The sequence below is a fragment of the Melanerpes formicivorus genome, unplaced genomic scaffold (genome assembly GCF_026170545.1).
Source record: "Melanerpes formicivorus ecotype bairdi unplaced genomic scaffold, bMelFor1.0.p_v2 SCAF_7, whole genome shotgun sequence".
Taxonomy (NCBI): Eukaryota; Metazoa; Chordata; class Aves; order Piciformes; family Picidae; genus Melanerpes; species Melanerpes formicivorus.
The window spans coordinates 23,198,199-23,220,979 of NW_027142359.1; the positions used below are offsets into that span (position 1 = coordinate 23,198,199).

The following is a 22,781-nucleotide window of genomic DNA, read 5'->3' on the forward strand; positions in this document are numbered from 1 at the left end:
GCCGGTCCTGGGCAGGAGAAGCCGAGCTGGTTGCGTAGGGGGTTTGGGTAACTCCTCCCCCTTGAAACCCCGGTGGATGCTCGTAGCCCCGCGGTGCTTTGAGACAGACTCACGGCCGGCGATCGCTGAGTCCAATGGGTGAGGTGGGGCATTGCCCTACAACCCAATTCAGACTACTCTCCCCCGGACAACATTTTTATGCCCTCCCCCATTGCAAACATCATTTATATGATTTGAAACCCCACAAATCTGGTGGCAGAGGTATTGACATTTGCATCCACCGTTTGCAAGCATTGCCAACCCCTGTGAGTCCTCTATCTCCCCCTTCAAAATAATCACAAACACCATTTTGGTTAGAAAAACGTTGTTGATTTCTGCCCCTTCCCTGTCTTTACTGTTCACAAGGCATTGGGGTAGCGGCGCTGGGAAAGCCTCTTGGGTTGGGTGGGTCGAGCAGTGGCAGTGAGCTGGGAAAGCAGAGAGAGGTGGTGTAAAGTTTTGTACCCTAAAATGGAGCCTTGCCGTAGTCAGGATGCATCCTCTTCCAATTCCCACTTTCATCACATCCCCCCATCATTGTCCTGCCCCCGTATTATTTTCTTGTCAATACCGTACTCTTAAGAACAGGGCTGGTATCCCCTAGATCTCCCTGCCCGCAGCAGATTGGCCAGGAACCATCTCCCTACCTCTTCCAAAAGTCAGGCACCACCCACCACTCAAAAAGCCAGAAGCCACCTCTGCCCATTCTATCCAGCAACACCCCACAGGAGGGAGCTCTCACCTGAGAGAACTGGACAGGGTTGAAGAGGGGGATTGTCCCCACCGGTGGTGGAGGTCTGTGGAAGCTGGTCTGGAAAAAGTGAAGGGAGAGAAGCTTAACAGCCACCCCCCAGTTTCAAAGCCAACCCAAGCAGAGGGGTGTCCTGGACTCCGCCCCCCCCCCCCCCCCCCCCCCCAATCACCCATCAATACATTTCTCTCCTCACCTGCCCTCCTGACTCCCCACCAGCCACTTCCCAAGTGTCTTTCACCTCTGTGAGCACTGGATTAGCAGAAAAGGTATTTTCACCTTCCGTTCCTCCTGGATCATACAACCAAACAAAACAAAACAAAGCAAACCTGTAAATTAAGAGAAATGGCTTCTCAAAGCCAGATGGAAGAGGGGTGAGAGGTCTTGCAGCATTTACCGAGGTTTTGGGGGGGAATAGGACCCAAAAGGCTTGTTGCAGCTGTGAGAGGGGCATCAGGTGGGGCTGGCGACATCCATTCCTGAAATCATATCCATCCATTTAGAGCAGAAGTTGCTTGCATGGTAAGAAGAACTCTGCACCAGGTATCACACCACACTTTTGAGGTACTGCTCTGCAGCCATCCTGCTGAGAGGTACCCCAAGAGCTGCAGGCCAGCTGAGCTAAGGAGGCACTACAGGGTCAGGGCAAGCAACCCCTGTCACAAAGTTAAAACACCTGGAGTGCTCAAAATTGGGCAAGAGGATAGCCACCAAGCCTGTGTACAGCATAAAAGGCTACCAGGGTCTTGGGGTTCCTCTTTGTTTCTCCTCATCTGCTAGTTTTGGAAGAATAACACCAGACCTCCTACTATGGGTCTGTAGGAGGAATCTTCCAGGGGAGGATCTAGCTCCAATATCTTCCTCCATGCCCATCATTGGCCTGCAGTCAGGGATGTGACACCCTGAGGACCTGGCCTGGACTGGGATGACCACACATGGCTGCTTCCCACTCTGTGCTGTGCTTCCAATTAAGAAGGGTTTTCTTCCATTCAGCTCCTAAAACCTGCCCAAGCAGTGCTGCTCCAGCTGCTGTTTTCCACTCCAGTGGAGGGCAAGAGAAGCCTGCAGAGTCTGCTGAGTGCTCTGAGGACCTCCTGGATCAAAGAGGCTTTATAGATTTACAGTCATTATTAATCAAGGATTCACTTCCAAGCTAGAAAGGCTCCTGTTGTCACTGTCCCCATACAGAGCAGCTATGGCCATGGAGAGCTGTGCAATGGCACAGTGGGAGAAATAGTGGATGAAGAGGGGGATGTGTCATCTGTTCCCATGACTGTTACCCTGGGTTAAGTCAGCCTTTTGTACCCTACCTGTTGTCCTGAAGTGGAGGAGTCTGGAGCTGTCTCAGATGTAGCTTTGGGAGAGGTTTCCTTGTTAGGCTTTGACCGAAACCAGCCAAACCACCTGAATCCAGAGCTCTGGGAAATGGAGGTTACCAGTCAGTGGAAATAGATGGAAATGGGAGGATGCTGCAGCCACCCAGATGCCTCTCTCACTGGCTAGGAGCAGGCTCCACTTTGCCCAGGTCAGGGCAGGCACAGTGGACATCAGGAACAGGCAAGCTTAGAGCACGAGGCTTCAAGTCAGCTCTTGCATGCTCACCTTATCGTCGTCTGGCTTCTCCTCTGCTGCTGCCGACTCTTCGGCAGAGTCTTCAGCTGCGCTGTCTGAGGATGGCCGGCTGTCCAGGGAGACCGTGGAGCTCTCTGAGATGGTCCGAGCCCTCGCCTTTAACTCCTCCTGACAGCAGAGATTGGAGATGCCATGTGGTGTTCCAGGAGCATGATTCCACAAGCACGTTTAGAGCATCCTCGGAATTCCTCCATGCCAAGATTAATGGGCAGCATCCCCAGGGACACACCCTGTGTGCTTTATATAGCAGGTGGGAAGGGATAGCACCCACAGTGGGGGTGCAGTGGGCAGCCCATAGTCCCAGAGATAGGAGGGTGGAGGGAGTTCCCTTAACCTGTCAGGTCCTCAGAAAGATGGCTGGCTGTGTGATGGGTGGGTTCTGTCCAAGTTAAGGGCATGGAAGGATGAGGCAGCAAGTTCCAGGTCCCCCCTGAGACTCTCATGAGGTGGTGTCCCTGACCCCACTGACTTACCTGCTCTGCGGGGAGGGGTGGGTGCACACCCCCAGGGGATGATGTGACACCCCAGGGCTCTGCCACTTCTCCTGTAGAGCAGAGGGAAGGACACAATCAGGGTTTGGCCTGCCTGCCATGTCTCTCAGAGGTATTCTCGGTGCTTTTATCATTCCACTCCAAAGCAAGGCCACGTGACCAAGATGTCCGTCTGAGAGGTGCAGAAGACCATTGTGGTCCCTGTCCATACCAGCATCAGGGAGGGGTTCAAAAGGCTGCACTGGTGCATCTCCAAAATCTGCCTTGTGCTGCCGGAGATGAAGCTGTTTTCTCCATCCAGCATGGAAGTGGCAACACTGCAGACAATCCCACCCTCCTTGCTGCTTTTGGCTTGTGAAACTTAAGACCCACCTGCCCAGAGTGGCTGGCAGTGGTAGACTTAGTTTGCATGCATGGCATCAGGGCAGGCATGACTCCACATAAGGACAATGTTGGAGGGAAGGACCACAGTGGCTGAAGGCAGCACTGGCAGGGAGCAGTGTTTGAAGTCATACATGTTCCATAGGGGGTCACTCTCCCACGGGACACCCCATCCTACTGCTACTAACCAGGGACAAGCATTCTTGCAGGGGAACAAGGCTGGAGCTCTTACCTGCTGGTGACACTACCTGCGGATGGGGCTCAACAAAAACACCTCCTGGAGGGGTGGCTGTCCCTGGGCCAGGTGTTGGGGGCTGCAGCTCTTGCTCTACACCAAGCAGTGGTGATGCCGTCACCTGAGTGAGTGCTGGGTGCTGGAGAGACACATCCTGACAGGAGCTGGGTCCCTGGAGTGGCATGGGCTCATACCACTGGTCATACTGGCAGTCTTCAGGCTGTGTAAGCTCTTGGCCAGGCTCTTCCTCTGCAAAAGAACAACCAACCCACACCTCAGGAGTTTATTCTGGTGTTTATTTTTTCATCAGGGTGTTGGTTGCACAGAATTCTTCCCTTTTCCATTATACATCAGCAGGAGTCAGGGGGTGAGGAGGCACCCCGGGGACCATATATGAGGGAGGGAGAAGGTAGGGCACTATGCAGCAGCAGGGACATTCCAGAGGCTTCAAGGAGGGTGGGCTGTGAAAGACAGGGGAGAAAAGCTCCTGGGAATGTGCCTCTGGTTGCAGACAATATCAGAAGGGGAATGCTATGGAAGCCAAGAGACCAAACATGAGGAACACACACTCAGCAGCTCAGAAGAGCAGCTCAGAGGAGCCAGGGGCCTCCAGCCTTTTCTTCTGCTCCTGCTGCACACCGGGAGCAGCAAAAAAAAAGAAACAAACACTGAGGAGCCATAACCTTCATTCCTGCTCCACAGGAGCACCCACAGATGAGTTTCTCGCTTCAGGCAGGTTTATTTAGAACTGGGTTTTTTGGTTTGAAAGGCAGGCTGAGCAAGTGGGCTTTGTTTTATTTAACACATACACAGGTTGCTCTGTCAGATGTTAGACATGGTGTAGGCAGCACATTGCTCTTCCTTCCAGGTGCATGTCCTGCTTGTTCCAGCTCTGCAGTCTCCAGACAGAAACATGCTGGGCCCTGAGAATTTTCTCTTTGGTCATCACGAGACATGGCCAGACAGAACCCAGATCCTGTGGGTCTGAGCATGGGAACAGTCTAGGATACCTCCTGGAGGTCCTTTGCCTACTGGCATCACCTCCAGCCCGCTCAGGGTTGGCAGTGAACACATGAGCTGCTTCCACACAACCCGAAGGTGCTTGAGGTCCACAGGAAGATGGATGCTTGACCCTACACTGCCCAGCAAGCTAACCCAGGAAAAGTCAGCCCAAAATGTAAGGATGGAGAGGGAGGTGGCTGTGACCATGTGGACCTCAGCTTGGCACTATGATTTGGGCTTTGACTTTCTAAGATGGATGAATTCAGAATCCTGCCAGCTTCCTCTGCATGCAGGTCCCTCAGATGGTGACTCTGGGTGACCTTCTCAATCAACAGAAGGGACAAGCATTGGGAAAACAAGCTGTGAAGACCACATGGAGCAGATCTGGCCTCTTGAAGAAACCATCCCATTGTACCTGTGACTTTTTACCAGGGAAGGACGATCATTGCCCCCAACCCTGATAGCAGCAGAAAGCAGTCAGGGTTGATGATCCTTTTGACTGCCTGGGGGAGCTCTTTGAAGAGGAGTTTGGCAGCAGCCAAAGAAGAAATGGCTTGGAGGAATTTGTCATGTTTTATCCTGCCTGCACCACTCTTCATTCTCCACCCATCAGTGCTGGTGTTCCCAGCACAAAGCTAGACCTAAGCAGCAGCAAGGAACAGTGGGGCTGGGCCAGGGTATCCTGCTGATGGTTGTGAAGCAACACTGATGGGTCACCAGCCCAATGGATGTGCTGCTGCCCAGCTAGAAAAAGAAAGCTCTCCAAGCCTTCCCTTGACAACCACCCTTGATGTCTCTTGATCCTCTGGGTGAGCTGTTGCTGGAGGGGACTTGAGGTCACCAAGGCAAAGTGAACAGATGAAAGAGAAAACAGGGAAGGGGAAACGCTGGGGCCTCACCAGCAGGCACGCTGCAGCTCAGCATGCAGAGGGAGGAGCTCTTTCCTGAGTCTTTTGCTCTGCAAGTGTGAAATCCCCTTAGTTCAGCTCCAATTTGCATTCCCAGAGGACTGCCTGAGAACAGGACCATCTCTCCTTGGAGGCTCAGCCGAGAGGCACATATTCTGCCCAGCCAGTCACCCCCTGCTTTTCCTCCCACAGTACCCACAGGGACTTGTGAAGCTGCAGTAATTAGGCCCAATTACTTAGACTTCAAATGGAGGGCATAAGCATCAACCCCTTGGTTTGTAGCCCATCCCCAGCAGCTTCACAGCAAGGGGGTGCATCCAGGCAGGAGCAAAATGTTGAGCTCTGGGGGGATGTAAGGAACAGAGAGCTGCCCCTAAGCCCTTGACAGCACAACTCCACATGCAGAGTAGTCCACTGTGGTGACTGCAACCTGCCATTTCATTTTCTTTACCTGCTGTTGATGTAGCAGTCCAGGAGAGCTCTAGCTGAGCAGGTGCTCCCTCCTGAGAAAGGTCATCTTCTACCTGCAAGGAGTCAGAGGGAAACTGTGATAAACCAGATGGAACATGGGATGGCACAGGGCAAAGACGAAGGAAACAACAAAGCTGATGTAAAGGAAAGCATGGTGCTGGTGGGTCTGAGGCTCATGACCCACCTTGGGCTGTAGGAGCCCCGGTTATAGGTGAGACCCATACCAGCATGATCCCAGCTCTTTCCTAGCAAGTGAAGGGGGCTGCAGCACCACTGTCCCACTGAGAGCAGGCAGGAGGAGGAACTGGAGACAGAAAAGGGCACAAAACCAAAAGCAGGAATGAAACCTGAGCAAAGAGCATTAATCCAAGGACCAGACCACCATTAAGCAACCCCAAAGCACACATCTGCAAAGTAATGCCCCACCAGTATCTTCTGAAACATCCTCACTGTCAGAAGAGATCACCACTCAACCACCAGCCCGACTGCCCTCCTCGAGCCAAGGCAATGAGCTTTTTGCCCTGCATGAAGCTCTGCACCTCCCCCTGCTCACACCTTCAGGCACTGCAACCCCTCTGCTCCTGCTGGAGCTGCAGGTGTCGCTACAGTGACCACAACTCCGAGCTCACAAGCTAAGGAGAAAGTCACTTTGGGAACAACAACCTTTGACTCTCCCTAACCATCCCCACAGATACAGGGCAGAGGAGGAAGATGCCGCTGCAGACAAACCACCACACAGACCAGTTGCTCCCCAGCATCCCTGCTCCTCCTTACCTCCCACTGCCGGCAGTAGGCTCGGAGCTGTAGCAGCCAGTCAGGCTCCAGGGTCTGGTCCTGCTCTGGCATCTCCAGGAGCAGAGGGTCAGAGAGCTTCAGCCGCTCGGATAGCTATGGAGCCACGAGAGCAACAGAGCTTGTCACACATCTCTGCTCTGCAGGGTCCCTTGCAGCAGTTGCACACAGACCCAAGGGAAGATAGCACCAGAACTGCACTTCTTCACAATATGAGGGGAAAAGCAACCCCAGGCTCTTGTGCAAAATTTATTCCCTCTCCTGCTCTACTACAGGGAGGCCCTGGCCCATCCTGTGGCCTGCACAGAGTCTCCAGGCAGGGCTACCTCAGCCATCTCCACAGAGATGTCAAAGTACAATGTCAATGAGACAGGCAGGTAACTTACCTGCAAGGAAAACAAGCACCTTTAATCCCACTTCACAGCCAGAGTGGGGCACTGGCCAGTTTGCAGGACATCCCACCAGGAGCCCTGGCAGCAGCTCAGCTTACCCTTACCTATCCTATGAGGATGGATGGGAGCTGGTAGGGTTTGAGCTAAGGGTACACCTGGCTTTGCAACAAGCATTACCATCACTAATAACCACACAGAAAACAACAGAAATCCAGGGCTGGGAGGAGCCTTTTGAGGTGACCTGATCTATCTGCCAGCACTCAAGCAAATCCTGTGGTGTGCCCACACCAGCCTGTTTCTGTCTGATTTGCACTTACATATCTCCAAGGAGAAGATTTTACAACTTCCTAGGCCTGTGCTGATGTTTAGTATCCTGAGAGCAAAAGAGTTTTTTCTTCATATCTAAGTGAAATCTTCCCTGCTGCAAATTAAGCCTCTTGGTTCCTGCTCCTGTGGAAAAACTGCAGGGACAGTCAGGCACCTCCTGCGTGCCTGAGGGCTGTTATCACATCCCCTCCTACCCCTTCTTCCCACAGCATATCTTGCCTGGAAAAAATAACCCCAAGGCCTTCTTCAGAGGTCATTTTCCCCTCAAGCTCTTATCATTCTACACTCTTCTCTTCTGCACTTGCTCAAATTTGGCCCCATCTCTTGAGTGCAGCACCCTGAACAGGGCACAGTGCCCCAGCCAAGCCCCCTGAGACCTGAGCACGGGGGGATTTATCACCTCCTTGTCTCACACATGTCACTCTTGCTCTCACAGCCTAGAATAACATTATAATATTGGTGCTTTTCTAGCTTTTTCTTTCCCCCCACCAGCATCCTGTTATCCTATTGCTGCTTGATATTTTTTCCATGCTCCACTATCTCCCCCAGGTCCCTCTCTGCAGTATTGCTGCTGAGTGTTTAATTTCTCCTGCAAGAGTGGGGTCCGTGCAACCCCAGCTGCAGCCATCCCAACAACATGGGGCTCCAGCTACCTGTGACAGAGCAAGAGGAGCTTCTGGGGCCACCTATCCAACCAGCCTGGGATGAGATGGAGGGTTCCCTACTGAACCAAATCCCAGTCTGAAGAAATTGCTTAGAGAAGGATCCAGTTTTAAGACAGAGATGACACTCAAAGCAGTGCTCTTCAGAATCTTTACTGAATTTTCTCTTACTGCTATCAATCCACTTCTTGGGGATTTATCAGGCTTCCCTCCCAGCTCCTCTGTGCTCATTTGTCTTTTACACTTTGCTTTGAGGCTGCTGCATCAAGGGTCACCAAAATCCATCCAAAGGTCCCTTTGGAGCTCAGCCACTCTCCACAGGTACAGAGGTCTCAGCTATCCCTCCCACAACAGTCCCCATGGGACATTTCTCTCTATTCCCAAAGTTTTTTTGAAACTAAGTCCAGAACATTCTTTCCAGTTCCAGAAGGTTATATGACTCACTCAGCTGGAGACCAACTTGGGACAGAGACTGGCCATAGAGGGTGGAATAAGCCAGCACCCAGCCAGGAATTCTCACTACCTACAGCCCCATTGTCCCATCTCTTTGCAGACACACATGTGCTCATCCTAAATCAATGGCAGGAAGGAGGAAATTACGAGCATGATTACTCCTAAATGGGGGGAATGTTTAATCCAGAAGCTAATGGTGCACTTTGATCCAATATTAATGAACCAGCACCTGGTTGTGTAGCTCCCCAGCTTCAAAAGAGGGGAAGTCTTAATCAAACACTAATGTGTATCATAATTTGTAACACAGACTAAAACATCAAAGACAAGAGTGTCTGCGAATGCACTAGTTTTTCAGATGAAAGTGTTTTCTCCCAGGAGAAGCATTATCCCCAGCAGAACTGCAGATCTGAGAGGCTGTTAGACAGTAAATAGGTTTTGACAACGGGGAGGGAGGCTGCACAAACCAAGTTTTGGGTAATTTCTGCAGTGTTGGCTGCAGACTGGCAGCTTCCTGCCCGTCATCCCACAGCACTGCAGTTTCTGTCCCCTTCCCAAAGGAAGAAGGCTTCGAGTAGCCTCAGCATTGCCCCGGTGATGTGCACAGAGCTGCTCTCCTGAAAGCCCCAACTGCTCAGGGGACCTGGGACACTTTCGCTTCACCCCTCCCTGCCCCAGCACCCTGCTCATGAACTCAGTAATACAAGCTGGGACACACTCCTCTTCACTGTCACCCCAGAAGAGACCCTGACAGGTAAATGGAATCGTGGGCTGATGTGCTGGAGGGGAAATGTCAAGCACTCAAACTTCAGCTTCTTGTGTCTATGTCATTTGGAAGTTCAAAAAGCCTCTCCAGAATCAAAAACATCCTTTGCTTTCAAATAACTCTGCTTCTCCTCAGCAGCCACCACAATTACTTTGTTTTCTACCATGAATCTGTGGGGTATTACAGATCCCATGGGGATGTTGGCTTTGCTGTGCACAGCACACACCAGGCAGCAAGCCCTGGGAAGCTGCTCAGAGCTGCCAAGCACCACCAACCATGGGAAACCCTGAGGCTGCTTCTCACTGTATCAGGTCCCAAATGGGTATCATAACCTGGCAAGGGGATATGAGACTCACCTTCATCACTTGCTGGGCCAGGACAGGGTGGCTGGCCAGGTCCTGGCCCAGAAGCCCAGTGGCAATCTGCTCGCAGTATTGCAGGGCCTGGGCTGGGAGACCATGGTCAGCCAAGCGAGAGGCATAGAGGAGTTTGTACACCTTGGGAGAGGAGAAACAGAGCAAGGAGGTGGTCATGCCCTGTGGGTTCCCTCTGCCACAGTACATCATTTCAGTGTGCTTCAGAGCACCCCAGATTGTGGATCCCATCACCCCCACCCACCCCATGGGGCTATCTGGCATCACCAGACCAGCCCAGAGCCAGCAGGCAGGTGATATGGAGAGCACACCAGCCTCCCATTTTCACTGATCCACTCAAATCTGGGTTCAGTTTTGGGGTGCAAACTACAAAAAAAACATTGAGGAGCTGGAGCAGATCCAGAAAAGGGCAACAAAGATGGTGAAGGGTCTGGAGAACAGGTCTGGTGAGGAGTGGCTGAGGGAACTGGGGTTGTTCAGTCTAGAGAAGAGGAGGTTGAGGGGAGACCTTCCTGCTCTCTACAATTCCATGAAAGGAGGCATGGGTGTACCAATACTTTCTTCTCCCTAATAACAGGTGACAGGACAAGAGGAAATGGCCTCAAGCAGCAGCAGGGGAGGTATAGGTTGGATATTAGAAGAAACATCTTCTCTGAAAGGGTTCTCAGCCACTGGAACAGGCTCCCCAGGGAGCCTGACTCCCCATCCACAGAGATGTTTGAAAGACACAGAGGTGTGGTGAGTGATCTGTTTTAGCACCAGCCTTGGCAGAGCTAGAGAATGGTTGGACTCAATTATCTCAAGTCTTTTCCAACCAAAATGTTTCTATGATCCCTGCAGCACCAAGTGCCAGCTGCTTATCTGCAGTATGAAAAGCCCAGAAAGAAGGAAGGCAACCAAACCTGAGCAAGCTCTGACCAAACACACCATGCCCCCAAGTCTGCCCAAGCCCCTGGGATGGAGGGGTTGGCCAGTGCAGCCTCCTCTTCACTCCCAAAGCCCAGCAAGAGGACAAGCCTTGGAGAGCAGCCTGAGTCCCTGGCTGTGGGGGTATGGAGGCACATTCTGGGGCATGTTCTTGTGCATCTCCGCTACCTGGAAGGGGAGCAGGAAGGATTTGGGCTGGCACAGCTGCTGACAGTACTCAAAGATCTCCATGCACTGGATGGCCTCTGTCCTGGCAAACTGGGTGAATGTCTGTCTGCAGAGAAGAGGAGCAGAAGAGCAGGTTCAGCAGGCCGGAGCAGAGCTCTCCACAGAAAGCCCCACACACAGATTCACAGCTCCACCACCATGCCAGCCTGCAGCTGGAGAGGCCCAGAGCAAAGCTCACATGAAGAGCAGTGAAAGCCCACAAACAGGGACTGGTTTTGCACAGAAGTGAGATCCCAGGGATGGGGAGAAGGTGGAACACATCACTCTGGCATGAGCACCATTTCTCAGGCTCACTCACCGGTGGCTGCTGCCCAGCAGAGCCATGCGGTCCGCCTTCGACCCAAAGTAACCAAAAGGAACATCTGCCATCAGGTAGCAGAAATGAGCTGCTTCAACTGCTCCCTTGCCAGCTGGATGGGAGGAAAAAAAGATAACAAACACTTAGTCCTGAGAGAGAGGTCACTATGTGGTCAGTATTGCTTTGGAGGCCCCAAATCAGTTTGGAGAACCCAAATCAACTTTTCTTCCTTGTCCATCTAGACCCTGATCCTTTCTCCCTTCTCCATGTTTTTCATCTATTTTCTCTGACTGCTTTTGTACCTAGGAGGGGAAATCAGTTCAGTGGTTGGACCAGGGGAGCCTGAGCAGAGTCCTCCTGCTCTGCAGGATGCCATTGTTGGTATGAAATCACAAGTTCTCACTATGGGAGCAAGTCCTTAGCCTGACTCATCTGCCAGGAGGAAGGGCAGCAGGATCCATCAATGCATCAATGCCCCATCCTTGCCACCACACATGCATGCACTTCCTATCTTGGCACCAACATACATCCATGACAGTCTGGACAAGCATGGTGACATTGCAAGTGTCCACCCACTTGCAGAAGACAGCAGGAACATAGCTGCTTACAATGGCCCTGGCTCACCCAAAGTGTCTCCCATGGTGACAATGGCTCTGTTGTTCAGCTCCATGTCTCCAGCCTTGTTGGACAACATCACGGCCAGGTGGGGCCTCCAGTCTCCCCACGTGGCATCCCCACAGCACTGGACGGAGACAAGAGGAGAGTGAAGGTGAGCAGAGATGATCACCACAAGGTGGGTGTCACAGGCAAGTGACAGCACAGAGGTGCAGGTGCCAGGGGCAGCCTCTTGCTTACGGACCAGTGCTGCCTGAGGCATCCTTCCTGACATGAGCTGGAAGAGGGTCTGCAGTGGGTCATTGGTGGTCAGTGTGCTGGTGAACCTGTGAGGAGACAGCAGAGATAGAGCTGCTGTGCTGGGACTCCAAAGCCTCATTCACCTCCAACAGCATATTCCAAATGCCCCAGGATAGCAATGTCCTCAGAGGCTTTCTGGAGAAGGCCTTACCTCCAGAGCAGGCAAGTCTCCAGCACAATGCTGGATAAAACTTCCTGAAAAGGATTCAGATTACACAAGACAGAAAATTTCTGCTTAACTGCCCTGAAGAGATCAACCCAATCCAGACCAAGCATGTTAATTCCACCAGAAGAAGTTCATACAAGTGGGATGAACAGCTCAGACCATGCTGGATCACTGGGAAGGTGGCTCAGCTCCTCTTGTCCCAGTAAATGCACTTGCTAGAGCAGCAGGGGCAAAGCCAGAACCTCAGAATAAATCCACCCCACATTTCCAAAAAGTGGCTTTCTTTCCTCTTGCTTTCCAGACCCCACTTGGTTTCTCTCAGGAAGCTCCAGATGAAATCAATGCTAGCTTTTTTCAGAGCACTGGGTCTGAGGGCACCCAAAGAGATAACAGGCTTGGCAAAGCCAGCCACAGAGCATCACACCTTGCTTTATCTTCTCCGGCTTACCCAGTGAGCACCCAGCTGTAGGTCCGAGGATCCATCTTGCTGGAGAGGAAGAGGGCATGGCCCCACAGATGGTTTCTCATAGCCCAGACTAGAGCATCCTGCAGTCAAAGTGGAGCAGAAAAATCATTTGCACTAACTCTTTTTTCCCCTGACTTCCACTGCCAGGGGACCCTTTGCTCACCCATCTCAGAGAAGAGCCCCAGTAACTGCTCTGGCTTTAACTAATATCCTCTAAAGAACTCTTCCATGTTCAAAAGCCTCTTTATTTCTCTATCTTGTGTCATGACAAGAAGAGGGACCTTCATAACAATATTGTCTTTCCTGGATTTCCAGGTCTGTGCTGCTTTCAATGCCACCAGTGTAGGATCCCAGACTGGGCACCAAGCTTCTCTGCATCCAACCTTCTTTTTTCCCTGTACCTTTGGTCTCAAACCGCATAGATGCAACTAAACCTATGGTGCTGGTAAAATCCTCTGCACTTTATTTTCCCTCAGGGCCCCATCCCAGCTGCCAACAGTGGGATATCACAGCCATAAGCCCTCTTGTACAATGAGCTTGATAGGTTGATCCCACAACCAAAAGGCATCCCCTGACCGTCCTTCCTTTTAAACACCTGAAGTGGTCAAGGGGGCCAGAACCAGAACTCCTCCTTGTGTCTTAGATCCTGCTCACCACTTACTTTCTTCCTGCCATAGTAGAGGAGTTTGGTGAACTTCTCCACTATCTGTTCCTGCGTCTCCACAACCGGAGGGACCTCCCCTGTGATGAGGTCCAATGTCCCTGGCTGACGCGACATCAACTCCTCATCTGTCAGGCCGATCAGGTTTGCTGCAGGGCTTTGCCTCTTGTACTTCTCCTCACGCCTGCAGTCTTGCATCAACAGCTCAGCTGTGTCTGAGCCCACCATGGACTGCAAAAGGGAAGGAAAAGAGCAAGACCCATGGAGGTTGCCCCATGAGTGAAGGCTGATGGCACTTCCAGTTCGACACTCTTACTCTATCTTTGTTCTAGCATTTCATCCCAGTGAGACCAGCCTTGGCCACCAACACAAAGTTTTGAAGAGCAAAGAATTCGACACAACTAGCAAGACCTTCACAGCACTCACTCTGATGGTCTTATTCCAAGATCTGCTTACAACAAATAGCCACAGATTAGACTGGATGGGTTTTATTGGGTTAATGGAATAGTCCCCTTTCAAGCAAAAATTCTGTCTGCTTGTTGGAAGTGGCCACACAGCCATTCAGAGCTGCTGTAGTATTGGGCTGAGGTATCTCACAAGGATGAAAAACAATCCAGGAGAAGGGGGTGCTTCAAACATCCAGGCAGCCCCAACTGATTGATGATACCATGGGAAGTGGTTGCTTTTAAGGCACAGCCCCTAAAACCATCAGGTGGATCAAGCACATAAGGGACATAGAACTGGCCTCACTTCTAAGATCAAACAGGTCAGCAACCTCTCATGGGACACCTACCCCATTCTGCCGGCAGAGGAGGAGCAGCAGTTTCCAGAGAAGAGCTGAATCTCTGCCTTTCTGTGTTGAGAGATCACAGCTCGTGGCTATCTTCTGCTGGCAAAATGTCATCACATCCACCTTGTGTAGGTCTTCCCTATAGCAGCAAAGAAAAGCACCAAAAGAACCCCAAAGGCAAAGCAATCCAGGACATCATTCAGTGTGCCCAGGTTCTCTGATGGGGATCATAGATTCACAGAACCGTTTGGGTTTGTGGGGACCTGTTCCAGTGCTTCATCAAAGATGCCAAAGATTCAAAGTGAGAGACAAAAACATATCAAGAGTCACAAAGAACTATCAGCAGTCACATACCACCCTGGCACCGATAAGCTCAGAAATGCTTCAATGTGATCATTATTCATGACTCTGCAGATTTCTGTTTCAGGCATGCATCTCAAACCCTCTCTCTGCCCTACTCATAATCCTTTCATCCTTTCACCTGCAAAGCAGCTCATTTTTGCTTAGCTGTGCTGCAGTTACAGCCATGGATATCTGAGGCTGTAGGAGCAGGCACACAGGCAGTGTCTTTGATTAACAGACACAGCTTGGGGAGAAAGACAATCTTGTGACCACACAAAGCCTTTGGGTCTGAAACAGGAGCAGAAACCTCACAGCTATGTGCAAACCTGGTAGCACAGTAAAAAATAATAATCAAACAGTTGAAGAGAAAAGGCAGGTGAGAGACAAGCTCAGCCAGGGAAGAGGGCTCAGGGAGGGAGATGCTGATCCTGGCTCAATCACACCTCCATATCACACAATCACAGAATGTTAGGGGCTAGAAGTGACCTCAAAAGATCATCCAGTCCAACCCCCTGCCAGAGCAGGATCACCTAGCACCAGATCACTCAGTAATGCATCCAGGCAGGTTTTGAATATCTCCAGAGAGGGAGACTCCACAACCCCCCTGGGCAACCTGTTTCATCACCCTTACAGTGAATATTTTTTTTCCTCATGTTTCCATGGAGCTTCCTGTGCCTTAACTTCCACCCATTGCCCCTTGTCCTGCCATTGGGCATCCCCAGGAGGAGCCTGCATCCATCCTCTCAGCACTCACCCTTTACATATTTACAAACATGAAGGAGGTCACCCCTCAGTCTCCTCTTCTCCAAGCTAAAGAGACCCAGGTCCTTCAGTCTATCCTCATAAGGGAGAAGTTCCATTCCTCTAACCATTTTTGTGTCATAAAGTTGTTCCCTAAATCCCCTTCAGCACAAGTAACTCCAGGTCTTCTACCCAGCTTCCTCGATCACAGAATGGTTTAGGTTGGAAGGGACCATAAAGATAATCTAGTTCCAACTCCCCTGCCATGGGCAGGGACATCTCCTACTAGACTTAGACTAGGTTGCTTATGGCCCCAGCCAGCCTGGCTTTGAACACTTCCATGGCTGGGGACTCCACAACTCCTGAAGCGAAGCCCCTTTTTAAATACTGGAAGACTACTCTAAGGTCTTGCCAGAGCCTTCTCTTCTCCAGGCTGAATACCCCCATCTCTCTCAGCATGTCCTCATAGTAGAGGTATTCCAGTCTTCTGATTATCTGTCTTCATTGCTGTCCCCTGGCCTCACTCTAACAGTTCCATGTCCTTCTTGTGCTGGTGGCTCCAGAGTTGGACACAACACTCCACCTGGAATCTCAGCATAGTAGAGTAGAAGGAGCTTCTGGGTATCTTCAACTCCTTTGCCCAGTAAATGGTTTTCCTTATTCTGCACACTCCTTGCCTCTGCCCACTTTAGTGACCAGAAGACATGCTGGTGTAACCAATATGATAGGGAGCCAAACTGATGCAATCTGTCATGATTCATCCCCAGGCTCACACTGGATGAAGATACATTCTGGGTCCGACCTTGCCATGCTCAAGAGTCTCAGGGGACAAAACCTTAGGGAAAAGCTAAACCACAGGTTGACCCTGGGCTTTTGCCTTCCAAAGAGATCTCCCAAAAAATCAATTTGCTGGGACATGAGTACAAAATAAGGTCAGACATACAAACCACACTAAATCCACATCCTATGAATATTCCAAAAGCCATCTCCCACAATCCAAACCAACCCACACCACAGAAAAGGGGCTGGCCTCCCAGTCTGAACCAACAAAGCTATAGGAATCCTAAAGTCTGCCTTGAGCTCATGTCTCCTGCCAAAGGAGAGGTGCTCCCAGGCCAGCACAGCCAGCAGGACACAGCTCCCAGACCTGTCAGTGCAGCTTACCTGGCCAGGGGTCCTGGGAATGCCCGCAGCTCCTCCAGCTCCTTTGTGTCATGAAGGATTACCTAAAAACAAGAGCAAATCAGCAGCTGGACTGCAGCAATCGCACCAGCCCCAGCTGCCTTGCTGAAAGTCATGGCCTTGGCCAAGGGTTCAACAGTGCTGATCAACCCATTCTCAGTGCTGCCTTTAGGCAACCCCGGAGCATAGACTCTAAACCATCACATGGGCCCCAAAACTCAGTCCAGGAAAGAAATGCCTGTTGAGATGGCATCTGCCTCCTTTGGGAGTTAAGAAAAGGCTAAACCATCATGGTAGACTCAAGGGATGGATACTTTGTATTGGAGCACCTCAAAAAGGTGAGTAGAATCTCCTTCAGAGAGATATAGACCACACCTGGCCCCAGTGAAAGAGATGACTGTGAGCAGGTCACAGATGACATGGGTTATGGAGCTGAAGGAACAGGATGCAGAACCCAAAGCATGAAAGCAATGCCCAGGAATGGGCTGGCATGATGCAGACTCCAGAGCCCATGTGAGCTGAAGATGAGATAGCAGCAAGGAAGAGAAGGTTGCTGAGGAGGCTGTTTGGGTGCCAAACTGTGTTTGCATCCCTGAGGGCAAACAGAGTCACTCTGGCAGGGGGACTGAGGGTGGTCAGGGGAGCTGGGCTGTGACATACCTCCAGGCTGTGCAGCTCAACGCAGGCTAGCTGCCCCTCGAGAGGGTGGTGGGGACACACCAGCACCAGCTGGCCTCCAGCTCCAAAGCACACTGCCACGTGTGGCTGTGAGAACTTGGGTACCCCCAGGATCGGGGGAGACACCAAAGGCCCCCCTGCAATGACACACAAGCCACTGTGAGCCCCTCGACCCACCCCATTCCACATCCACTATGGAGGACACAACCAGGTCCCAACCTGGACCTCACACTTAAGCAACCTTCCACTGACCTCCACCCCCATGCAAGAACTGTCCCCTAAAGCAGAAGGCATGCACGGCAGCTCCTGCACCTACAAGAGCAGGACCAGGTCCAAGCTGAGAGACAGCAAATCTCCTAACACCAGCCATTGTTTTCCTTGTCAGAGGAGTGAGGGTCCCATCACACCTCACCTGCTTGTGCTGGGCTCCAGGTCCCTGAAAGCGTGGGGTTATAGTGGTCAGAGCCATCATGGATGTACTGGCTGAGCTCATAGCTGCTGGAGCTGACTGGGCTGGCCCTAGGACTGTGGTACTGCAGGAGCAGACTGGGCTGGCCTGAGGACTGTGAAGAAGGGAGAAAACACAAACCTGGCTAAGAAACCAGGGACAGAGCTGCTTTTCTGCTCCCAGGGTGGTGGGGTAGGCTCTGCTCCGCCATGGAAGTGTCAAGCAGCAATAGCACAGCTCAGCACAGCTGTGCAGCTGACTTTGTTCAGCATCTGAAGTTCATCATGTCACATACCCCTAGTGCTACCCACTGGCTTTTAAATCATTTAACATCAGCCACCAGCCTAATCCAACAGCTGTCCTAGACTCCACGTGGCCTCCTCAACACCATCAGCAGACGGTGCTTGGGAATCCAAAACCAGCTCTGCCCAGGAGCCAAACCATCAGAGCAGCTTTGATTTAGTCTTTTAATTTGCTCTTTCATAAAACAGTGGTCAGAACACAAGTGTGATGGAGCAGACTTTGGTGTGCAGAGCTGAAACCACAGACTTTGGTGGACACAACTTTTGGCTACTTAAGGAGGGTGCAGGAATGCATCCTACCAAGCCTGGATTTCTGTCCTGCTCTTGGCCTTGTGTAGAAGCAATGTAGAGCCCCATGCCTGGGAAGACAACAGCCCAGTAGGTGAAGAGTTCATAAATACTAATAAATATTAATAATCCACTATAATCATCCCCAGAGACTGTTAAATACTGAGTGCAACATAGCAAAGTAGCCCTTTTCTCCTCACTTGGAAGAGGAACACAGAGATTGCTCCCCAAAACCTCTGGGAAATCCCGAAGCCTTTTGTCCTGCACCCCTACCCATCTCAAAGTTACCTCTTGGGGCTGCCCACTGGTTTCCCCTGAGTTCTGGCTGAGGGTTTCTCCCCCAGCCCGCTCAGACCACTCAGCTGAGATGCTTCTCTCCTTGTGGGAGTCAGAGGTCTGTGTCCTGCAGAACAGAGCAAAAGGAGATGCCCTGAAAGTTAAAGATTTTTGTGGACTAGCCACAGAACTGCTACTTTTGCAGCAAATGGCTGCATCAGGTGATGCCCAGCCCCCTCACCCTTACCTGTCTTGCCCTGGGGGGTTGGAGACCAGATTGGGGTGGTAACCCCTGTAGTAGTGCTGGTCTCGATAACTGGCGCTCTTGCCGTAATGCTCTCCCTGTCTTGGGTCTGGAGAGACAATCAAGATTTAGTGTTGCTCCTCCAGAGGAACAAGCTATAATGAAGTTGCAGAAGAAAAGCAATGAGTCAGGCAATTTGCCATGCACACCCCATTTGCTTCCAAATTAGCCCAACACATTGGAGGTATGATAAAGCCCTGTACAAGTTAGCCAACACACCACTGAAGTCCTTCCTTCTTTCTACCTTTCCCTTTCCTTCGGCCCAGGTACTTCATAAAGAGCAGAAACAAGGCTTTGGGCACTCTGATCACACAGCACCATCAGCACAGAGTTCTGCCTGGGGCTGGGAATGACACAAGTTTTTAGCCATGGAGGTCAAGGGCAAACATTCCTTTGGGTACACCGAGTTCCTGTTTATGTCTCCCAAACACAAACTGAAGGCTGTGCTGTACAGGCAGGAAAGCACCAGCAGCCTGGCACTGTGGGCATGAGAAAACCCTGGAGATGGAAAGCCCTTGAGAGGAGATAGCCCCAGGAGAACAACCCAACCTGGAGAAAGCATTTTCTCCTCCCCTGCAGGCAAGTTGCCTCCATCCCCAGACCCGAAGGATAAGCCCAGACCTCTGTCATCCTGCCAGACCGCTGGCTGCCACTGGTGGCTTTGGTAGATGTAGTCATCCCCATAACTGGCTGCTGGATAATGCCAGTGGGCATCTTCATATCCTTGCCTGGAACACAACACAGAATACTCAATCAGAGAAAGAAACAGGCCCACACCTAGGGTTAGATTCATGCCCTGGGTGGGAACGAGTGATGGAAATAAAGCCAGGTCTCCTGCCCAGGTGCCCTGCACAATGGCAGAGCCAGAAACAGGTCCAGCATCACATCTGGAAAGAACAGCAAAAGGTTTAGATACTTTCCCACCCCCAGCTACAAGAAGGCTGTGCACTGCAGTTTCAGGTGACGTCCGGTTTCAGCTCGATGGTGAGGACTTGTCATGGAGATCAACTTTCACCCACATTTTAGGAAAGGTCCCCCAAAAGCACTTTCTCCACCAAGTTCTGGAGCTGCTGTGTCCACCACACAGCTCAGCAGGTATTCCTCTGCAAGGAAGCCTGGCCCCAGCCTAAGCCACCCACGAAGCACTCACATACCTTCCCCCTTCACAAATTACACAGTGATTCGGTCAGCCCCATTCAACAGCCCCTTCCCAGTACACAACCTCAGCACAAACCCTCCACATCCTCACCACAAGCCACCAAGGGCAATAACTCAGGCAAATCAGCCCAAACTTGATGAATCACCCCAAGCTCTCGTCACTGAGAGCATCCTCTAGCCCACAATTTATCCTTCCACCCTCCGCTGTTTCAGCAGCTGAGCTTGCAAGCTCTCTTTTTGCTCCTATATTGCAGTTACATTTTTATTGTTCACCTTGCACCTAGTAAAAAAGAATTGCATTTAATCAAACCCTCATGAAAATTGCCTTGGGACCAAGAAGCCACCTGTATAACGGCAGCCACAGAAGTCACAGCTGTAAGAAGAAATCAGAGCTGCACCTGTTACATAGCCTTACCTATAGAATTCCATGGCTGTGGTAATAGCTGGACCTCACCTAATCAAACACTGCCTCTGAGTCTGCAAAAAATGGCTGGTCACCACTTTGCCCACACCAGGATGAGGGCAGCACCTGTGTTGCAATCCCATGAGAGCAGAGAATCACAGAATCATTTTGGTTGGAAGAGATCTTTAAGATTATCGAGCTCAGCTGTTAACCCAGCACTGCCAGGTCACCACTAAACCATGCCCCTCAGCACCGCATCTACAGGACCTTTCGATTCCTCCAGGGATGGGGACTCCACCGCTGCCCTGGGCAGTCTGTTCCAGGGCTTGACAACCCTTTTAGGGAAGAAATTGTTCCTAATGACCAACTTAAACCTCCTATGATGCAACTGGAGGCCATTTCCTTTTGTCCTATTGATTGCTACTTGAGAGAAGAGACCAACCCCCCATCTCACTCCTTTCAATGAGCTGTAGAGAGAGCAAGAAGGTCTCAACCTCCTCTTCTCTAGACAGAACAACCCCAATTCCCTCAGCCACTCCTCACAAGACTAGACCATTCATCAGTGCTTAGTACAGGGGGACAATCACTTCCCTGCTTCTGCTAGCCACACTGTTCCTGATACAGACCAGGATGCTGTTGGCCTTCTTGGCCACCTTTGCACACACTAGCTTGTGTTCAGCTGGCTGTTGAACAACATACCCAGGTCCTTTTCCACTGGGCACTTTTCCAGCCATGCTTTCCCAAGCCTGGAGCACTGCATGAGGTTGTGGTGACCTAAGTGCAGGACTTGGCACCTGGCCTTGCTGAACTTCAGCCCATTGATTTTGCCTGTCCAGGTCTCTTTGCAGAGCCTCCCTATGTTCAAGCAGATCAACACTCCCACCTAACTTGGTGTCATCTGCAAACTTACTAAATGTGACCTCAGTCCCCTCATCCAGATCATTGATAAAGGTATTAAAGAGAACTGGCCCCAGTAAAGGCCCCTGGGGAACACCAGCCAACTGCCCTCTGGAGTTAACTCCATTCACCACCACTCTTTGGGCTCCTGGTCAAACATCATTTTGGGAAGGTTTACAAGGAGGGGGCTCAGCACAAACATCACAAAGTTGGGCATCTCTCACCTGCTGGGGTAGCTGCTTTCATGGTAGCTAGCCCGGGAAGCCTGTTTGTGGATGTCCCTTCGCGGGGGGTGGCTCTCTTCCCAGGGCTGGTGGCTGGGGAGGTGGCTGCCATCCCAGGAGCCAGGCCGAGGTGGGTGCCCTGCACCGATCAGCTGCCTCCTAGTCTGGGGAGGGGGACCATAAGAGGCCTCTCCCCAAGCACCACGGGCTGCCTGCCTCTCCCACGGCTGGGGTGGCCAGGCAGGGGCCCAGGGCTCCATCACAATCTTGCCAGCAAGGTCCTCTCCACTTCTGGGATGGGAGGGAAAGGTTGCTTTAGTGGTCTGCAAACAACGAGAGAAGTCACAGTGCAGTTGATAAGCAGCTTGTCACCCTCCTCAAAACTCATTGCTACCTACTCTCTGCTCTTGGGAGCCTGCTGGAGAGTCAACATCCTTGCCCAGAGACAGGAGAAGGCCATCTCCACACCTGCCTAAACATGAAGGTCCCTTTAAAACACCAGGATGAAACTGACCATGTTTGAAAGCAACAGGCACCCATCTCTCCTCAGAGCAAGAGGAAATATCCAGGTAGCATCCTCCCGCACCACCGTCCAGCCCTGCCAAACACCACCACTCACTGCCTCCCCAGGCATGTGAGATACCAGCTTAACCTCTGTGACAAGGTGGTGAAATCCTATTTTGTACTGGGAGGGGAAGGGATAGTGAGAAAACTACCAGCAGGACCAGAAGAGTTATTCTCAAAGAAATGAGCAGTGACAGAGGCAGGGAGAAACGGAGCTTTCACTTGTGAGCTATGAGACAAGGTGGACAAAGGGATTTCCTTCTGCCTTTCAGCCCCAGCAAGAGCCTAGCAGTTCCAGACACCAGATTTGCTTGTAATGGTCCCACGCAGAAGAGAAAACCCTAAGGAACATCTTAGGGTGAGTGAAGCCCTCCATGTCTCCTCCTGAAGCACCGGTACCAAACTAGCCCCTCCACAAAGGCTCACAAACCTCCCCACCCCAGGAAGATGGCTAGATGCTGTCCTAACCCCTTGTCACCCCTCTCACACTCAAGGTTCAAGCCATTTGGGGGTCACTTAAGACCTGGGAGACACATGTACTCTCGGGTCTGAACAGGAGCAGCTCCCTTTTCGCCTCCTCTAGTTGTAACCAGGATAAAACTAGGATAACTCCTTCCCCTAAAGAACCCCCGAGCACAAGCACTGAGACGGTCCCACTGAGGGATTCCCTCTGGGGCTTCCCACCGCTGTTTGCCCCCCGCACACACCTGCTCGCAGGCCGCCGGGGCCCTTCTTCCGCTCGCTGGGCGCCGTTGCCAAAGTCCACTGCCACATGGGCCGCCGGCCGCCGCCGTGGCCAAAGGGCAGCCCCGGCTCCTCCGCCCCAGTCTGACTCCCTCACGCTGCTCCC

The 22,781-nt window shown here is 51.7% G+C and overlaps 1 protein-coding gene across 3 annotated transcripts; it reads right to left on the reverse strand.

The window, feature by feature from the left end:
- Positions 1–347: 347 nt before the first annotated feature.
- On the reverse strand, positions 348–22,709 carry SEC16B (SEC16 homolog B, endoplasmic reticulum export factor). Of its 3 annotated transcripts, none has more exons than XM_068141386.1 (26): positions 22,639–22,709; positions 21,368–21,690; positions 19,307–19,413; positions 18,629–18,734; positions 18,394–18,508; positions 17,480–17,630; positions 17,050–17,204; positions 16,372–16,433; positions 14,128–14,263; positions 13,335–13,565; positions 12,656–12,753; positions 11,986–12,067; positions 11,751–11,868; positions 11,127–11,238; positions 10,769–10,874; positions 9,656–9,796; positions 6,685–6,798; positions 5,891–5,963; positions 3,527–3,778; positions 2,896–2,966; positions 2,393–2,530; positions 2,101–2,208; positions 1,188–1,269; positions 987–1,081; positions 782–850; positions 348–467 (listed from the first exon to the last, which is right to left on the reverse strand). In XM_068141386.1, exons 2-26 carry the CDS (start codon positions 21,625–21,627, stop codon positions 399–401), a joined length of 3,051 nt encoding a protein of 1,016 aa, XP_067997487.1. In that variant the 5' UTR covers positions 21,628–21,690; positions 22,639–22,709; the 3' UTR covers positions 348–398. The 3 variants fall into 3 exon arrangements, with proteins under 3 accessions (XP_067997487.1, XP_067997488.1, XP_067997489.1); XM_068141387.1 differs by having other exon boundaries at positions 21,368–21,658; positions 22,639–22,653; XM_068141388.1 differs by lacking the exons at positions 348–467; positions 1,188–1,269.
- Positions 22,710–22,781: the final 72 nt, after the last annotated feature.

Bases quoted from the DNA above. Each gene is read 5' to 3' on its own strand.
- SEC16B (XM_068141386.1), bottom strand. From the start codon at position 21,627: ATGGAGCCCTGGGCCCCTGCCTGGCCACCCCAGCCGTGGGAGAGGCAG. The intron at 13,566-14,127 runs GTAGGTGTCCCA...TCCCTTTTGCAG, and splicing joins TCCTCTGCCGGCAGAATGGG to TCCATGGTGGGCTCAGACAC. The intron at 11,239-11,750 runs GTGAGCCAGGGC...CCTCCCATCCAG, and splicing joins CACCATGGGAGACACTTTGG to CTGGCAAGGGAGCAGTTGAA.